The 18,264-nt window shown below is 43.3% G+C and overlaps 1 protein-coding gene across 11 annotated transcripts in view; it reads left to right on the forward strand.

The window, feature by feature from the left end:
- The window catches only part of Tfdp2 (transcription factor Dp-2), a 124,906-nt gene extending 112,134 nt beyond the window's left edge, over window positions 1–12,772 (forward strand). For all 11 annotated transcript variants that reach the window (XM_005366667.2, XM_005366668.2, XM_013353591.2 and 8 more), the window contains 3 exons: window positions 2,556–2,722; window positions 11,363–11,468; window positions 11,657–12,772. In XM_005366667.2, coding sequence (XP_005366724.1) covers window positions 2,556–2,722; window positions 11,363–11,468; window positions 11,657–11,840 — 457 coding nt within the window. In that variant the 3' untranslated portion in view covers window positions 11,841–12,772. The remainder of the gene's footprint in view (window positions 1–2,555; window positions 2,723–11,362; window positions 11,469–11,656) is intronic.
- Window positions 12,773–18,264: the final 5,492 nt, after the last annotated feature.

Consider the following 18,264-nt stretch of genomic DNA (forward strand, 5'->3'; position numbering starts at 1 on the left):
TAGCTCTTGTAGACCAGGCTGGTCTCGAACTCACAGAGATCCGCCTGCCTCTGCCTCCCGAGTGCTGGGATTAAAGGCGTGCGCCACCACCGCCTGGCCTGAAGTAGCACTTTTCAAAGTAGAGCATTCATTGTATTTTACCTGTCCTTCAGAAGGAAGTTATGTGCATAGGGGACAAGACAGGTCCCAGCTGTGGATCCAGCGCCCTCTCCCTGCCTGCTCATGCAGCTCCTGTTTACAGCCTTGTGAAGTTGAATGAGATAATGCTTTTAAAAGATTTGGGTCACTGTAACATTTTATAAATGCTGGTTGCTGTTCTTAGGGACAAGCAGTTTTCATTTTTTTAATTTCTTAGCCTTTCTAAGATCTCATTCCTTTCTCCATAGAAATAAAAATGAGGGCCAGCAAAATGGCTGAGTGGATCAAAGGTGCTTGCTGCCAAATCTGGTGACCTGATTCTAATCCTCAAAACCCACAATGTAGGAGACAACCAACTCTAAAAACTTGTTCTCTGACCTCCACACATGTTCCATTGTGCACACACACTAAAATAATGTATAAGAATTCAAGAACCAAAAAATTAAAATCAGTTACTTATTTTGCCAATTTATAAAAACTATAAATAAATTCACATAATATCTAGCCCAGTAAAATGTTGGATTCATAGTTATTATTCACATCCCCAGACTATAGAAACCTGTGTTTAAGAGGACTATCCACATATAACACCGAGAAGCCTTCAAAGTGGTTAACATCTTCGGAAGTGACCTACAAATGTCATACTGTAATTGCTCTCTAAAGTTAGTCTCTTCCTTTATGAAGGACTATATAATTCTCTTCTTAGATTATAGGGCTTCCACAGCTGAGCATGTAGTACATAGCCTGTGAACCCAGGAGGTTGAGCAGAAGGGTTGCTATGAGCTGGCCAGCATTGGCCAGCCAGGAGAACTGCAGAAGAAAGACCTGTCTCAATAAATAAATAAATACATTAAGTTTAGAAGAATTAAAAATTTAAGGAGAATTGGGAACCATTGGGAACTATTGACCTTAACAGTTTGTGGTCACTGTTCACCCAGGCTGGAATCTATTTTGGTTCTATGCCTTGGGTGGTCACTGACTCATGCCTTGCCTTGCATCCCCTCATGGAGCAGCTTGCACACAGTTGTTATTTGAAGTAGGTCCATAATCTTGTCTGTCAGTTACTTCGGTGAAGCAATCTTACCCTTAATTAGCCTGGAGGCTTTCCCACAATGCAATTAAGTTTACAAAGCCATCTGCATGTAAAGATGCCTGAAATCATTCCTCTGGCAGGTGCCCACTTCCAGTTCATTGTGAGCTTGTTAATATACTTCAGACTCACTTCAGCCTCCTGCTTTAAGTTAGAATAGTATAAGTCTCAACCTCACATGCATTTAATAGAGAATCCCATAAGAAGGTCAAACCCACAATTATTCAGAACTTGCACTAGAACAAACATCACAGAACCTGTAGATGGAGGTCTCAGGCCTGGCTAGGAGTCAGTTCTGTCCTTCCCCAAAGTATTTCCTGGGGATAAGGGATAAGTTTAGGCCACATCTTGTTGTCCCTTTCTTTGCTTCTTGATTGTGCTGTGTATTCAGGCATCCAAACTGATTACTTTTCAAGAACATTCTGATAGCTGCTATGTAGTTTATATGTGGTACTTTTGTTGGTTTGTGACAGATTCTCACTTTGTAGACTAGACTGGATTAGAAGTCTTGAAACCTAAGATGGCTTTAAACTCAAGTAATGGTATTAAAGGCATGAGCTACCATACTGAGCTCTGTGACACTTGCTTAAGATATTTTATTCTTAGTTCCTCACGACAGGATTTGGCTGGGTTTGCTTTGTTACGGTTGTCTTCCATTTAATTCAGATATGTTCAGTTCAAGTGACTGAAGTCCCAGTTACCTAAGAGGATCCCTGAATCTAGGAGTTCAGACCAAACTGTGCAGTGTGGAACATCCTTATCTCAAATCAAAGGGAAAAGTTTTCCTCATTGACTGAGTATTCTGTGGCTAGCTGGAAAATTGAGCATTCACTTTATTTTTCTAAGACTAATAAGCCAGTCTACTAGAAACCCCAGGAAGCAAATTAAGCAGACAGAGCACATGGTATAAGACCTTGCAGAGCTCCTCTATGGCACCAAGACCCCATACTTCCTTTCTTTATTATTTTTATTTTTGTTTGTTTTTGAGTTATTTTGTTTTGTTGAGACAAAGTTTCTCTGTGTAGTCCTGGCTATCCTGGAACTCACTCTGTATGACAGGATGGCCTCAAACTCAGAAATCTGCCTGCTTCTGCCTCCCAAGCGCTGGGATTAAAAGGATGTGCTACCACCACCTGGCCTCCTTTATTTCTTTAAAGAAAAATTATTATTAAATTTGTGTATTTAGGTGTGTGTGTGTGTGTTAAAGTTATGTATTTAGGGTGTGGTGGGGAGAGAGAACTGAACTCAAGTTGTCAGGACTGGTACCGGGCACCTCTACCTATGACCCCATCTCACTCAACCTCCCCATCCTCGCTTTATTTTGCAGGTTTGAATACCTCTTTAATTTTGATAACACTTTTGAGATCCATGATGACATAGAAGTACTGAAGCGGATGGGAATGTCCTTCGGTCTGGAGTCAGGCAAATGCTCTGTGGAAGACCTGCAAATTGCAAAGTCCCTGGTCCCGAAAGCTTTAGAAGGCTATGTCACAGGTATGCTGGAGATGCTATGTACCCGGTCGAATGTCAAGCTGACTTGTTAAGCATTCTCACAAATGCAGTTCAGAGAGCATGCGCTAGCTTCACTGGGTGGCGTTCTTAAATACTTTATATAATTAAAAAAATCAGTGATTTTTTTTTTTAGAGTACAAGCTTACATCTATAGCGTATATATTGTACAAAAATTGGCTGACTCATCACTAAGTTTAGGGTCACAGTGATATTTTCTCTAATTCTGAGAGTTTGAGTAGAGTCTTGTAAAGCTTGATGGAAATTTGGCCTTTTGTTTTTGTTTATAATTCTTCTAGGGGAATTTAAGAGTATTTTACAAAAAAAAAAAAAACAATAGATTTAGCTCACTCCACTGGGACGCTGTGTTTATCTGTTCAGGTGATCTGAAATCAGAGAGTAGAAGATGTCTTAGTTTTCTGTGGCAGTTCACCGTGACCAAGGGGTTTGTAGAAGGAAGGGTTGACTTTGGGCTTAGAGTTACAGGGAGAAGAGTGGATCATGGCAGCAAGCAGGAGGTGTTTAGGCTGGAACAGGAAACAGAGTCCTAACTGGAAATGGCTTGACTCTTGAAACCTCAGAGCCTACCCCCAGCAAGGCCATGCCTCTAATACTGGAGACTACATTTTGAAATGCCCAAGACTTCTGGGGACATCTCAGTCAAACTACCGTAAGGAATATAGTAAAAAATTTAAGTATCAGGAAAAAAAACCAAAAAACATAAAACATGGATTTGTGCTTATGTTCATTATTCTCTTTATAGTAAAACCTCTAAATGGTCTGTGTTTCCTGTTCCATATTCCTCTCCAGGTTTTAAATTGTTTCTGTGAAATAGTGAGTAGATACTGAGTATTTCTACAATTAGAGGCTAAACAGTCCTGGTTCAGTGACTCATCACTTAGGAGAAAAATGATTCTGTTAAAGTTACTTGTGCACCCTCCTATCTGTGACTTTCTCCACACCTGTAGATGTAGCCTCGAATGTCTTCTTTAAACAAGAATTTGCTGTTAGCCCAGCCTTGCCTCTAATCTTGGCTTTCTTACCTCAGCCTCCCAAGTGCTAGTCTGACAGGTGTATATCACACTCTGGCTTTAAATTTCTTTTTTTTTTTTTTAAGATTTATTTATTTATTATGTATACAACATTCTGCCTCAATGTATGCTCGCACACCAGAGGAGGGCACCAGATCTCAGTACAGATGGCTGTGAGCCACCATTTTTGCTGGGAATTGAACTCAGGACCTCTGGAAGAGCGGCCGGTGCTCTTAACCTCTGAGCCATCTCTCCAGCCCCCTAAATTTCTTATTTCTTATCTGTTCATTTGCTTTTCTTTAAAGCAATGATTCTCCACCTTCCTAGTGCTACAACCCTTTAATACAATTCCTCACGGTTTGGTAAGCCCCAACCATAAAATTATTTCACTGCTACTTTATAACTATAATTTTACAACTATTATGAAGCATAATGTAAATATGTGATATGCATAATATCTAGTTTGTAACCTCTATGAAAAGGTCATTGTTAAGAACCACTGATTTAGGCGGCGAGAACCAGGATGTTCTCAGTTGGTAGAATGCCACCCAGAGGTTGAGAGCCACTGCTTTGGAGGCAAAAACAAGTCTGATAAACAGGAAAAAGAAACATTGTTTTGTCTTCTGATATCAGTAAATTTATGTCTTTCTGGTTATCTCTAGCCTAGGCCATCTTGGAACTCACTTTGTAGCCCAGGCTGAACTTGAACTCATAGTATCCTGTCTCAGTCTCCCGAGTGCTGCGATTACATATTGGACTGTGCCAACTTCATGGAGTGATATTTTCTTTAGTGGCTTGATTTTCTTTGACTTAACATTATATTTGTCATATTTAATGTTGCTATAATACATACATTTTTATTTCCACATTAAATTTTGTTGCATGAAAAAAATCATAGTTTGTTCATTTTAGTGCTGATAAACTTCTAGTTGCCCCCCCCACAGTTGATGTTATAATACAGTGCTGCTTTGAACATTCTATCCATGTGTCTAATGCTATGTGCAACTTACAGATTGAAATTACTAGGTCTGCATTGGATGGGTCTTGAGCTTTCTTAGATGATGCGGAAATTTTTCAATTTGATTTTACTAGATTTTACTTTCCCCTAAAAAGTAGAAATAGTCTACTTTCCTAGTCGGCTTTTGAATTAAGATTTAATTCTCGTAAAATGAAACATCCATTTTAAAAAGTTTTTATGTGGATGGGTATTTTGCCTACATGTATGTCGATGGACATGTGTGTCTCATGCCCAAGGAAACCAGAGCAGGGTTTCAGAATCTTTTGGGACTGGAGCACAGAAGTTGTGAACTACAGTGTGGGTTCTGGGGATTAAACCCAATCTTCTGGATTATAACTCCTGAGCCATCACTCCAGCCCTGTAACACCTATTTGTAATTCAGTGGTGTTTTAGTATATTCACAAAAGTTTGCAACCATTGCTTAATTCCTGGATACTTTTTTTTTTCTTTTTAAAGACTCACTACACAACTCTGGCTGGCCTAGAGCTGACTATAGATACTAGTGTTGGAGGAGGGCCCCTTGTTTCGTTCCTGGCTGCTCAGCCCCGAAAGAATCACACAGAAACTGTATTAAGTAAATCACTGCTTGACCCATTAGCTCTAGCTTCTTATTGGCTAACTCTTATATCTTAATTTAATCCATTTCTAGTAATTTGTGTATCGCCATGTGGCTGTGGCTTCCCTGGTAAAGTTTAGGCATGTCTGTCTCTGGCAGCGGCTCTGTGGCTTCTCCCTGACTTTGCCTCTTTTTTCCCAGCATTCAGTTTAGTTTCCCATGCCTAGCTGTGCTCTACCCTATCAACAAGAAACTGCCTTGGCAGTTTCTTTATTCACCAATGGTATTCACAGCATACAGAGGGAATCCCACAACAGACCAGGCTGGTCTCAAAGTCATAGACCCACCTGCCTTGCTTGCCACTGCTGAGATGATGTGGGAATGATTTCTTATTAATAAAGAAACTGCCTAGGCTCATTTCATAGACCAGCCCTTAGGTAGGCGGAGAAAACAGAACAGGATGCTGGGAGAAAGAAGCTGAGTCAGAGAGTCGCCATGATTCTCCCACTCCAGACAGACGCAGGTTAAGATCATTCCTGGTAAGCCAGCTTGTGGACTACACAGAATAATAGAAATGGGTTAGATCAATATGTAAGAGCTAGCCAATAAGAGGCTGGAACTAATGGGGGTATAAAGCTAGCCGTGCAGGCAGCCGGGTCCATGTGGGCGGCAGGGTCCTGGGGATGCAGCCCAGACGCTCTTATTTCAACACTGAGATTAAAGGCGTGTGCCACTACACCCAGATCCTGGGCATTTTTATAACCATAAATAAAAACCACAGGTCATTAGCACTCCCTACATACTACAACCCCAGCCCCTGGCAACTAGTAGTTTAGTCTGGTTTTAATGTTTTTGTTTTTTTCTTTGTTTCTTTGTTTGTTTTTATGACTGTGGTTTTCCATTACATATAAACAGGATTGAATATTATGTGGCCTTTGTAATGGCTTCTTCTACTTTGCATAGTATATTTAATAGACTCATCCAAGCTATTCCATGCCTTTGTATTAGGTATTTCTGGTTGCCCAAAAATGCTTAGGATGAGAAGTGCTTTAGATTTGGCTGCGTTTTGTTTGTTTGTAGTTGTTGTTTTTTGTCTCTTGGAATCTTTGAATTTGCATAATAAAGTTATTTGAGAGATGGCACCCAAATCTAAATATAATATCTCTTTGTGTTTCATATACAATTCTACCCAGTTACTTTGTAGGGTATTTTAATATGCTTGTGTTTTGACTGTGACCTATCATATGAAGTCAGGTATGGAATTTTACACTTTTGGCATTATGTCAGTACTTAGAAAGTTTCAGATTTTGAAACATTTCAGACTTGGGATTTTTGGATTAGGGAAGCTTAATTGGTCCCCATTCCTTTTTAATTGGTAAATAATATTCCATTTTATAAAGTACCACATTTTCATTCATCAGTTGGTACACGTTTGGATTGTTAGTGTTTTGGTTTTTTATTATTTAGTTAGTTAATTTTGGTTTTTCGGGACAGAGTTTCTCTGTGTAACAGTGCTAGCTGTCCTGAAAATAGCTCTTGTAGACCAGGCTGGCCTTGAACTCACAGATATCTGCCTGCCTCTGCCTCCCCGTAAAGACATGCGCCACCACCGCCCGGCCCTAGTGTTTTGCTTTTACAAACATGTCTACAGCTTTGTTGGAGCAGAACTGTTAGATTTTTTTTTTTTGAGATACTAAATGGCTTTTAAAGTGCCTATACCATTTTACAGTTCTACAAAGTAATGTGTGAGGCTTCTGATTTTTTTTTTTAAATATCCTTCTCACTACCCTCCACACCTCAATTTTTTGGCACTAGTGATTGAATACATAGTTTTTTGAATGATAATTATACACTCTACTACCAAGCTACTCCTATCCCTGTCCATCGTTATAATTTTACATAGTGGACGTGAAATGGTAACTCACAGTGATTTTTATTTAATTTCCCTAATGATTTAGGATGTTGCATCTTTTCATGTATTTATTGGCTGCTTATACATTTTTCTTGGAGACATGATTTTCTTTTTATTATAAATTGAAAGAGTAGCCAGGTGCCAGTGGTGCACACCTTTTAATACCAGCACTTGGGAGGCAGAGGCAGTTGGGTCTCCTTGAGTTTGAGGCCAGCCTGATCTGCAAAGAGAGTTCCAGGACACCAAGGACTATTACACAGAGAACTCTTGTCTTGAAAAATCCAATAAATAAATTGAAAGGGTATACTAGGTATAGTTAATAAAAAGGTTTACATTCATATCTTTTCCACTAATTTGGAAATGTTTGTGGTTTTGCTAATTTCAACAATATTATATTCTCAAAGGTACCTTGAACATTTAAAACTATTTGGGACTTTTCATCTAGAATTTCACATTTTTGGTTGTTGCTATTTTTTTCAAGATGGACTCTCAATGTTGTCTAGGCTAGACCTTAACTCCTGGGCTTCTGTGACCTGGTGCCTGAGCCTCCATCAGCTGAGACCATAGGTGCACACCACTGTACCTGACTTCACATCTCTGAAACAGTTTTAATATAAGTTGTAAGGTATATAAATTCAAATATAAGCAGAAAGGTAGTTTGCTTTATCTTTTTGCTCATAGGTCTTTTTAACTGAGATTTGATTTCTGTTGTGCTGCATGTATTAAGTCAGTACCATCTGCCTTCTGCAAGTGTGGCCCCGGACCCTCCTACACCTCAGCCGATTCTAACCATATATGCGCTGTTCCCTGCTCCCTTCGCTCCATGTTTTCATTAGCCTCATCGGACTGGAAGTCCAGCAGTGTCTGAATAAAGGACCGGCTCAATAAATCACCACAAGTTTCTTTCTCTTATTCCCAGTGGAAAGGTTCAGGGTGATTAGCAGGCCCTGTAGTTTGATCTCTTCATGACCTCATTTGCAGACTGGGCTACAGATTTTCCTGTCAGTTCAAAGGGACATGTCCCTTTAGTGTGAAAGGGAGGGAATGGCCCTTGGACGAGAGTGTGAGAACCACCGTGCAGAGCCTGTAATAATGTGAAAGAAATGTGGGCTTTTCAGATCCACTGTAGAAGGAAATATAATCTGTAATGCTCACAACTGAATAGCTGTGACCCAGCAGAAGGTCTCCACAGTTCTGTACACTAATTCATATTCAGCACAGGATTCAGCTTTAATTTCATCTTGTTCAGACTTGTTCTTATTAAGTGTACTCACAATCTGCTTTTCTTCTTAGAATTGGAGTCTTTTTTCCTCTCACAGCTGCCTTAGCCTGTGAAGAAAAGGCTTAGCAGGCCGATCTAAAGTTGATGTAGTCGCTTATTTCGTTTCCTCATTCGTGCACGGCTCATTCTCAGTGGCTAGACAGAATTCCTATCTTAGCATACATGACTCTGTGTTTTTTGCATAGTAATTACAGAAATTGTACAATAAAGGGAATGGGAAAGTATCTGAGTAAGAGCACTGGCTGCACAAGCTTGGCCACCTGAGTTTCATCCTCCAAACCCACACAAAGAGCCATTCTGGAAGCGTGCATCTTCATCGTGGGATTATTGCAGGGAGATGAGGAAGTAGAGACAGAATGGGCCTGATGCTCACAGATCAGCTGTGAGTGTGCAGTGCAGCAACCCCAGAGATCCTGCCTCACACCAGAGACAGGAGCCCGCTCCCCAGCCCACTGGCTTCCACAAGCATGCCATGGCACGCACATGCCCCCACACACGGGGGGGGGGGGCTTGAGGGCTGCCAAGATGTTTTGGTGGGTGAAATGTTTGCTGCCAAGCCTGAGTTTCATCTCCAGAACCTACATGTTGGAAGGAGAGAGCCAACTGCTTAAAAAGTTGTCCTCTGACTTCTACACGCATGCCATGGCACATCCACACACACCCATAGAGAAACAAAAATACCAGACAGTAAAAGCGTATTTGAACAAGCTATTTTCTGAGTATGCATTGGGTTTTACCTTATCATGTAAGGGGGTCTGTGGTCTCAACCCCACACACACACTGTTTTCTCTGTGTAGCCCTGGCTGTCCTGGAACTTGCTTTGTAGACCAGGATGGCCTCAAACTCACAGAGATCCACCTTCCTCTGCCTCCCAAGTGCTGGGATTAAAGGCAGGTACCACCCATGCCCAGTGATGTGAGATCTTTTTCTCTTTTTTTTGGGGGGGGGTGGGTTGAGACAGGTTTTCTCTGTGAAAAATTTCTCTGTGACTGCCCTGGAAATCATTCTGTAGACCAGGCCGACCTCAAACTCGCAGAGGTTCATCTGCCTCTGCCTCCCAAGTGCTGGGAACAAGTTCTAGAACAAGTGGGGGACTGTTACATAGAAATGCCCTGTCTTCGGGCGATGGTGGCGCACGCCTTTAATCCCAGCACTCGGGAGGCAGAGGCAGGCGGATTTCTGTGAGTTCGAGACCAGCCTGGTCTACAGAGCTAGATCCAGGACAGGCTCCAAAGCCACAGAGAAACCCTGTCTCAAAAAACCAAAAAACCAAAAAAAAAAAAAAAAAAAAAGCCAAGCAAAAAAAGAAATGCCCTGTCTTGAAAAACTAAACAGAAAAAAAAAAACCAATTGTTGTAAGAGACCATATACATTCATTCATTAATTCTGAGGTCCCTAGACATTCAGGTTACAGTTCTCTCTGAGCTGACATTCTAGACAGGGAGGCATCCCGCAAGTAACAGTGTAGTGAGAACTGGTCTGCTCTAGTGGGAGAAGCATGGCATATTCAAGGAAAAGGAGATGCCACCACAGGCCCTTATGGTTTCCTGGGAGCTGAAACACCTTTTACCTGTCTCACCTTTATTAAAACCATCACCACAGACCTGGAGAGAGGGCTCGGCAGCTAAGAGCATGGGTGCTTTTCCAGAGGACCCAGGTGCACTTTCCAGCATCCACCATGGCTTACAACCACCTGTGGCTTGAGTTTAATGCCTTCTTTTGGTTTTCATGAGAACCCGGCCATGGTTCACAGATACACATATAGACAAAATATCCATACACATAAAATAAAAATAAATTTTAAAACTGCATTATATGAAAGCACAATCTTAAGACTACTTTGGATTATAAAGCAAATGACACCAGGGGTGGAAGTGGAGGGGCCTCTAGGTAGGAAGAAGCATAGATCATTGATGAGCAACAGGATTGGCTTCACCTGCATACACAGGGTTGGGAGCCGGTACAGTTGGTAGTGTGCTTGCTGTACAAGCCTGGGACCATCTGTATGTAGTTCAATCCCCAGCACCTGTGGAAAAAGCTAGAAGTGATGATGTATGCTCATATCTGGCACTTAGGGAGACAGGTGGGAAGATCCCTGGGGCTTGCTGGCCTGCTGACCTAGCCTGATTAGCAAGTCCTAAGTCTCACCTGTGCACACACACAGTGGGAGGTGGGGAAAGGGTGACAGGAGTGGATCTGTCTGCCTGATCCATAAGCTGTGTGGTCTCTCCTAAAACAGTTGTGATTTGTCTTGTCTCTGTCCAATTCCGGCTTTCGCTGTTAATGTCACTGTGGTAGTGTTTCATGGTGAGGATGGCAGATGTGTAAGATAGTCCACATTCTGGCCACATTCTTGCTATACCCAGTAAGCAACCTTGTCAGGTGTTACATAAAGACAAAGGGAGGCTAGAGTAGTTAAGTTAGAGTTGATCCTGCTGTTGTGGAAGACAGCGCACAGCTCGGACTCACACCCCTTTCCTCCACTGGCACCTCGTATACACACATTCCCTTTCGGGCTTTTACAGATACACATGATTTAAAAATAATAAAATAAGTCTTGGGGAAAACAAGAACACTGAACTAAAAGGAGCCAGTGATAGTTTTACTTTGAATTCTTTTTCCCTGAAGTCTGTCTTCCTTTATTTTTTTCCATTCTCTTTCAGGAATTTATTGGTACCCCACCCCCCAAAAAAACAGGTTCTTCATGGGGCAGGAGAATTGTCCAGCTGTCACTAAGACGTGCATCCCATGCTTACTTCAGGGCACAGCGGAACAACCAGAGTGCAGAGCCTACATTTTCTTTCTTTTTTGGTTTTTATCTTGCAGATATCTCTACAGGACCTTCTTGGTTAGACCAGGGACTGCTTTTGAACTCTACCCAATCAGTTTCAAATTTAGACCTGACCACTAGTGCCACTGTACCCCAGTCAAGGTATGTATTTTTCCAAGGTGAGAAAAGCCAGCCCCAGAGCCCTGGCTCTTCTGTGGGGAGCCAGGGCCGTGTCACTGCTGCAACAGGTGGGTCAGGTTTGTAGCAGATCTGCTCAGTGGTACCTCCTTCCTCTGTTTATTCCTGTCTGCACTACACTAATGAATCTGTGTTTTTAACTTACTTGCTAGTGTGAACCAAGGGTTGTGCTTGGATGCCGAAGTGGCCTTAGCAACTGGGCAGTTCCCTGCCCCAGACAGTCACCAGTCCAGTAGTGCGGCCTCTCACTGCTCTGAGTCCCGCGGCGAGACCCCCTGTTCATTCAATGATGAAGACGAGGAAGATGAGGAGGAAGATTCCTCCTCCCCAGAATAAAGACAGGAGAAAACTCATGTTTTAATATTTGATGCTCATGTGTGTCTTTAGTGTGAGCTCTTGTGTTTTGAAATGATTGCTTCAGTCTTTGCCTTTGCATTTGTGTTTAGTGAAAACTAGAGAAACACAATAAGCAAATTACATGAAGGCTGAGATGGTTAAAAGTTAACTAAGCATGAATGGGAACTGATCAGCAGAGCCAACAAAGCATGCCTTCTGAAGAGATGGAGGGGACAGTCCATGAAGAATGACAGCAAATGAAGTTTGTCTTCAGGGAGGTGGAGTTTGAAGACCCCACAGTGTGTGAGACTTTAGACTTGAGATTGCTGCAAGGACAGTGTGCAGTGATGACGGCTTTCGCCCCGTTGGGCAGAAGTGAGCCTGAAAGTCCCAGTGGGTGTCCAGGGAGCCATGTAGATTGCAGTCCTTGTGGCCTGAGGAGCACAGGTGAACTGCTGAGCTAGTTGGAAGTCTAGCTGAGGTGCTTCATGCATCTGCTGCCTTAGCTTCTAGAAGGGAGCAAGCGCTAATTTTAAGTACCTAGGTGACATTTAAAATAATTCACAGAAAACTGAAGTGACCATTTGTCAATGCGTTGGTGCATAGGAGTTCCTAGGGCTACTTCTGGAAGCCAAAATAGAATAGCATTTCCATGTGCATTAAAAACTTTGCCAGCACTGCCTTTTGCCAGCATTCTAAATTTGGAATTTTACTGAGAAGGAAACTGTATTTATAGTCTTAATCAAAGCTATGCATTTCATACAGCTTTTTAATTTTCAGTGAAACAAAGAAGCAAATTCTTTGACTAAATTGTTTGTCGATAGCTTTCTGCAGTACTGTATGATTTTACCCATGTGCAATTTGTGAAAATGAACCAAATGTCACTACTTTTGTCTTTATTTCAAGAATATGAACATCATTGTTCTCTTGTACATGTTATCTTTTTCATATTTTAATTATCAAAATTACCTTACTAGATTTATTCCTGGGTAAATTGCATTTCAAATTAACTCAATATTCAGTGTTTTTGTTAAAACCTTGAACACTCCAATTGACTGCATCCGTGATGGTTTCAAAGCCAAAGATGCCGTGAGACCACTGCAGTATGTCTGTGATTTCTGCTCCTCTCAGTACGGGAGCATGGGACATCCACTGCCAAGCCAAACCCAACTTACTAACACATTAAGGCCTTGAAGGGAGGCAGAGAATGGTAGGAGAATCATTTCTGAAACCAGCTCAAGTCTCGTGTTTGTCCTGATCCTGTGTATATGGCTCTTGTGGGTCCTGCACCAAACTTAGTCAAAAATGCTGCTCTTTTTAGTCCTGTTGGGGAAGTTTGAGCTGGAAGCAAAAGCTTTGGTTAACTTAAATGTTACAAGGCATTAACACTGATAAACATGAATGTGCAGATACAACTTGGGTTCCTTTGAGAGGAGACTCACCGTATCAGAAGGAAGCTGTAGTGCAAGCCCGAGTGTTCAAAGGACACAAAGGTCCTGGCAGGTTTTGCAGAGTTTCGTGTTGGCGTGAGTTCTAGAACACACATTGTTTTGTCTGAACAAAGGATCCAGAATGCAACCTCCTGTTGGTACTACCACTTCTGTCTTTATACTTAGAGACAGGCCTAGCAGAGACCTGGAGAGGCCAAGGGCAACAACATGCTTGTTTAGTCTTCAGAGTACTAAGATGTTGCAGAGCAAAAAGTAAATGCATGCCTTACACCCATTCCTTTTACCAGGCAGCAGATCCTTGCAGGAGTTCTCACTCCTGCCGCCACACGCTTTAGTTGACAAAGCATGGGCTCTAAGAGCGGTCATGCTGGGCTTGTCAGTGCCTCTAACCCCAGGGTTTGGGAAACGGAGGCAGGAAAGTTAGGATTTAAAAGTCAGCCTTGGCTGCAGACCAAATTCAAGGCCAACCTGGGCTGCCTGAGATCTTTGTATGGGGTGTTGCCACCAAGGACTCAGTCTTTGTGTGCCCCCACCCCTGGCCATGCTAGCTACCAGTATGTCCTGCTGTCAACCTCTGTGACCACTGTGGTCATCAGGTGCTGCTGGTGCAGCACTTTGCCTGGAAAAAAAAACCTAGATTGAGCCAAGAGGGTAACATTTCCTTGTTATCCTAGACAGGCAGAAAGGTCAGTCTGAAGCAGCCAGGGCTACAGAGTGAGGAAAACCGAAGAGCCTAAACTGAGATGTTGGAAAGGAGGAACCGTGGTCTCCGTCTTCCTAAACACATCCCTCCGGGTCCAACAGGATCAAAATGGAAGGGGAAGAGTTAAGTTGTGGTCATAGCATCCATGTTTCTTTGTAGGAGGGCACATAGGTTCCTTACACACAGTTGTAACCTACCCTAAAAGTGCTGGGCACATGCTTAGTGTGTTCAAGAAGCTTTCCCCTCCTGAGGTTCAGTTTCTCAAGTGTGTAGCACTATTGTCACTCTGCTCTACCCTCCTGACCACATGGGCAGCTGGCTCTGGCCTGCACATGCCATGTGAGTAACATTTCACAGTCTGCAAGCTGCTCAGGCCCTCAGTAATTAGAGGACTCCCTTGCCTGTCTCCTGCTGAAATCTTATCGGGTTTGCATTCATTGTGCCTTACATAGGAAGAAAGGGGCTCAACAGAATCCTTTCTCTAAACAATCCCCCAGAAAACAGGCTGGTGGCCATGTGTTCTGCAGCTTCTTTGATTCTTTTAAAGAAGTGGTAAGGAGAAAAATCTGCCATTTTGCCAGAATAAGTGAGGAAAACTCTTGTTAGCAAAATGTATAATCAAAGCAGTAACAGTACACTGTCATTTTTGGAAGATAATTCCCAATCTGTCCTCAAAAAGAATACCCCATCAGATAATCCAAATGGAAATGGCCCACTGTATCCCCACATAGCACCCTAACTCTGCATTCTACATCTAAACCAAATTCTTGTCAGAAGCATCGAAACTGTTCCAAGTACAATGTGATTTATGCTCTGAGACAGTCTGAACAGTGTGTGTGTGTGTCAGACAGACAGACAGACTAAGCAGGTGATGAGAATGGCTTCAGCTGTTTGTGCTGTATCCACACCCAGAGCAAGAAGCCTGTTGTTTTATAAGCTCACTCTCAACACAATGGGCTGTCCTTATTCACTCAGTTCTGCTGCAGAGGGCTTTGACGTTGTCTTTCTTAGTGGTAAGCATTGAGCAGGGATTGTTTGTGGGGAAGGTGTTAAAATACCAAACCTTGCTGGCTTGTGTGCACAAGACAGGTGAGGATGGTAGCAAGCCCACGAAGTTCTCAATCAGCCTCATTCCCTTGAACTGACCCTACACCGCAGGCCAGTGATCCGAGCTGGAGAATTGACCTGCGTTCTCCAGGTTGCTAATCCTTAAAGATGTAGTTTGTGAATTGAACACATGGAGATGGTCCTCATGGTGCACTGGGACTGACTGACTGGTGAGATACAGACTAGATTCCTTAGAACCAGCTTCCCTTGGGGCTTCCTATTTTTCTACACCTTAAATAAATAATTGCCTCCAAGCACTAATGCTCATTAATGCACAGTCTTTGAATACTGCTGTGCACATCATGTCGCCTAAATGATCCTCAGAATGTGCCTTCCTGCTCACTAGTTCAGTTCACCGATATCCTTTTATCCTATACTTGAGCCAAACACTACATCATTCAATAGGGGGAGCTCAACGCAACATTCTTCCTTTAATTTTTTTATTGCTAAAAAGCCTTTATAAATTATGACAAGCCTCAGGAACTTGCCTCTTAAATATGAGCAAAATATCTGAAGTTAGTTTGTAAGATCCAGTTTTCCCACATATATCTATGTTCACAATATGCTAAGGGGGTGACTAGTACAGAAACCATTGGCATGTCGTGTTACAGTACAAACACTGGCCTGGTAGATGGCCACCCCTCACTGAGTCAGGGCAGGAAAGCTCCTCGTTTATGCTGTCTGTTCTGTATAGTTCTTTCAGATAAGGTGAGATCTTGGAATATATTCGCCTGTAGAACCAGTGTCGTGGCCCCTTGTCATCCTAGCAGAGTGAAGCGGGCCTGCTCAGAAAGCTACTGTAGAAGCATTCTGGCCACACTGGCGAGTTGGGGTTTATGTATTCTCTACTAGGGTCTCAGGAAGGGAGAACATTTTTTGGGACCCCCTCAGAGATGGAAGTATGCAGAGCTTCATGGCCCAGCATCCCTTAGCCTCTGTAGCAGTACACTCCAATGTGTCTCTTCCTCGGGGCATCATTGCCTACTGTAAAGTACACTTTCACCATGCGTCATCCAGACAGCGACAGTCTTGCCGAGTGCCAAAACCATCTGAGGAACCCAGGGGATCTCTCCAAGCCCTGCCATGCAGTGTCAGCCTGGACCTCTCAGGACCCCAGGTGCAGATGGTCACAGTCACAAGAGATTCTGGACATTGGTAGGGACTAGAGAGGTGGAGTTGCCATCTGGGCCATAGTGGCTTGTTTCCAACCAAATTATTTGGGCTTCAGAGGCAGTCACTTCGCCAGGCTTGACTCCAAACTCAGTTCTCCCCCTCAGACATCATCTGAATACAAAGGTGGCCTGGTTCTGCATGGTCAGACTCCTCACATAAATGTCCCAGTGACCCGGCCACTCCTGTGAATGTGGCACAGGTTGTGTTTTCCACGAGTGTAGGACAACATTCTGAGTTCTGGGGACCCCCACCAGCGCTGTGAAGCGCCTGGGTGCCCATTTGCCCTGCCACGCTGTACCTGGACAGAAGGGAGGAGATGGCTGAGATCACCAGGTGGCCCACTTTCCACTTAGAGACACTTGGCTCTGCTCATGTCTCCAGAAAAGTGTAACTTTGTTCTTTTTCTGCGTGAAGCATAGGCTGGTGTCATGTCCTAAGGAGTTGGAACGAGGTAAGAGGAAAACACATCTCGTCTGCCTCTTAGAGACTTTCCTTCCTAGGTTGCGTACACAGGCTAATACATTTCGTAGTATCTCAAACTTTGCATAAATACTATTATTTTTGTATGGGATTTTTTATAGAAGAGCTATTTCTGTATACTTATTTCTGTGCTTTTTGAAATGCCTTCCAGTAGGTAACCAACAAGTCTTAAGCAGTGATCCACGATGGGTGGCTCAGGGACCACCTACCCGGAATAGACAGGGAATTTAAAGTTTTTCACTCCCTGCACCCACTCCAGACAGAAGCTCAGGGCGTGCCTAGGAAGCATTAGTTTTAATAAGCTCTCAGTTAGTTTTAATAAGCTCTCAGTTAGTTTTTCATCAATTCACACATCTTTGTCCGTACTGTAAAAGAAGAAAACGTTTGAAATGAGTGTTGCGCTTGAGAAAACTTGTATCATACTATTCTGTGATTTGAGCTACAGAAGAATAAATAATTTAAACTAATGTTGGCGTCATCATTAATTCATTAATGGCCCCCCGGGGGTTAATATCCCAGCCTCGCACAGTGAGGAAGTACAAGGCCCACTCTGCTCTGCCAGTTCTGGGTCTCTGAAGGGCTACCCCAGCATCAAAGCTCTCCGTGGGACTGGCTGAGGCGTCCGGCAACAGCATTAGTAGGCCACACAGCGTCCGCTCTCCAGCTTCAAAGACGTCCCCAGGGCCTCCCCAGAGTACCATTTATACCATCTGGGAAAGTATATATATATATATATATATATATATATATATCACAGCAGCAAACAGCCGTGGCCCTGAGCCGCAAGCACACTGTTATTTCACCTCAGGCTCCCCCTTGGCATCTCTTCTGAGTACCTGTCTTTCAGGGGAGGTGCCCAGGTGACTTGTATCCCCACAAACTGCACCCAGGGACAGGAGGTGGTGCGGCTGAAGGATCATGGCATGCCAGCAGTTCTTAAACTAAACAAGCTGGGTTGGGTGACAGTGGTGCACGCCTGGAATCTCAGCTTGGGGGGCAAAAGACAGGTCTATCTCTGAGTTCAAGACCAGCCTGATCTAGAGAGTTCCAGGTCAGCCAAGGCTACACAGAGAAACGAAACAAAAAAAGCCCTGGCTGCTCTTGCAGAGGACCCAGGTCTGATTCTCAGCCCCCACATGGCAGCTCACTACTGTCTTAACTCCAGCCCCAGGGGATCTGACACTCTTCTGGCCTCTGGGAGTAGAAGGCAGTTGTGTGGTACAGATGTCCATGCAGGCAAAATACTCGTGCACAATTTAAAATATATATTTTTTAAAGGACAGAAAGTATGGTGCAATCCCAGGAGTGAGGGCAGATTTGTGCCCAGCTTCTATGCGTGATTAAACCAAGTGAGGGAGAGGGACACTCCTGCCAGCCTCTTGCCATGGCCTCCCTGCAGGTTAGCCATCTGCCAGCAGCTATTTAGTGCCATTTGGTTAACGTATCCATGGGCTTGTAGCCATGACCACTGAGTCACACCAGCAGGGTAACTGGTGGCCATCAGTAGCCA

Source organism: Microtus ochrogaster, unplaced genomic scaffold, assembly GCF_000317375.1.
Source record: "Microtus ochrogaster isolate Prairie Vole_2 unplaced genomic scaffold, MicOch1.0 UNK12, whole genome shotgun sequence".
NCBI lineage: Eukaryota > Metazoa > Chordata > Mammalia > Rodentia > Cricetidae > Microtus > Microtus ochrogaster.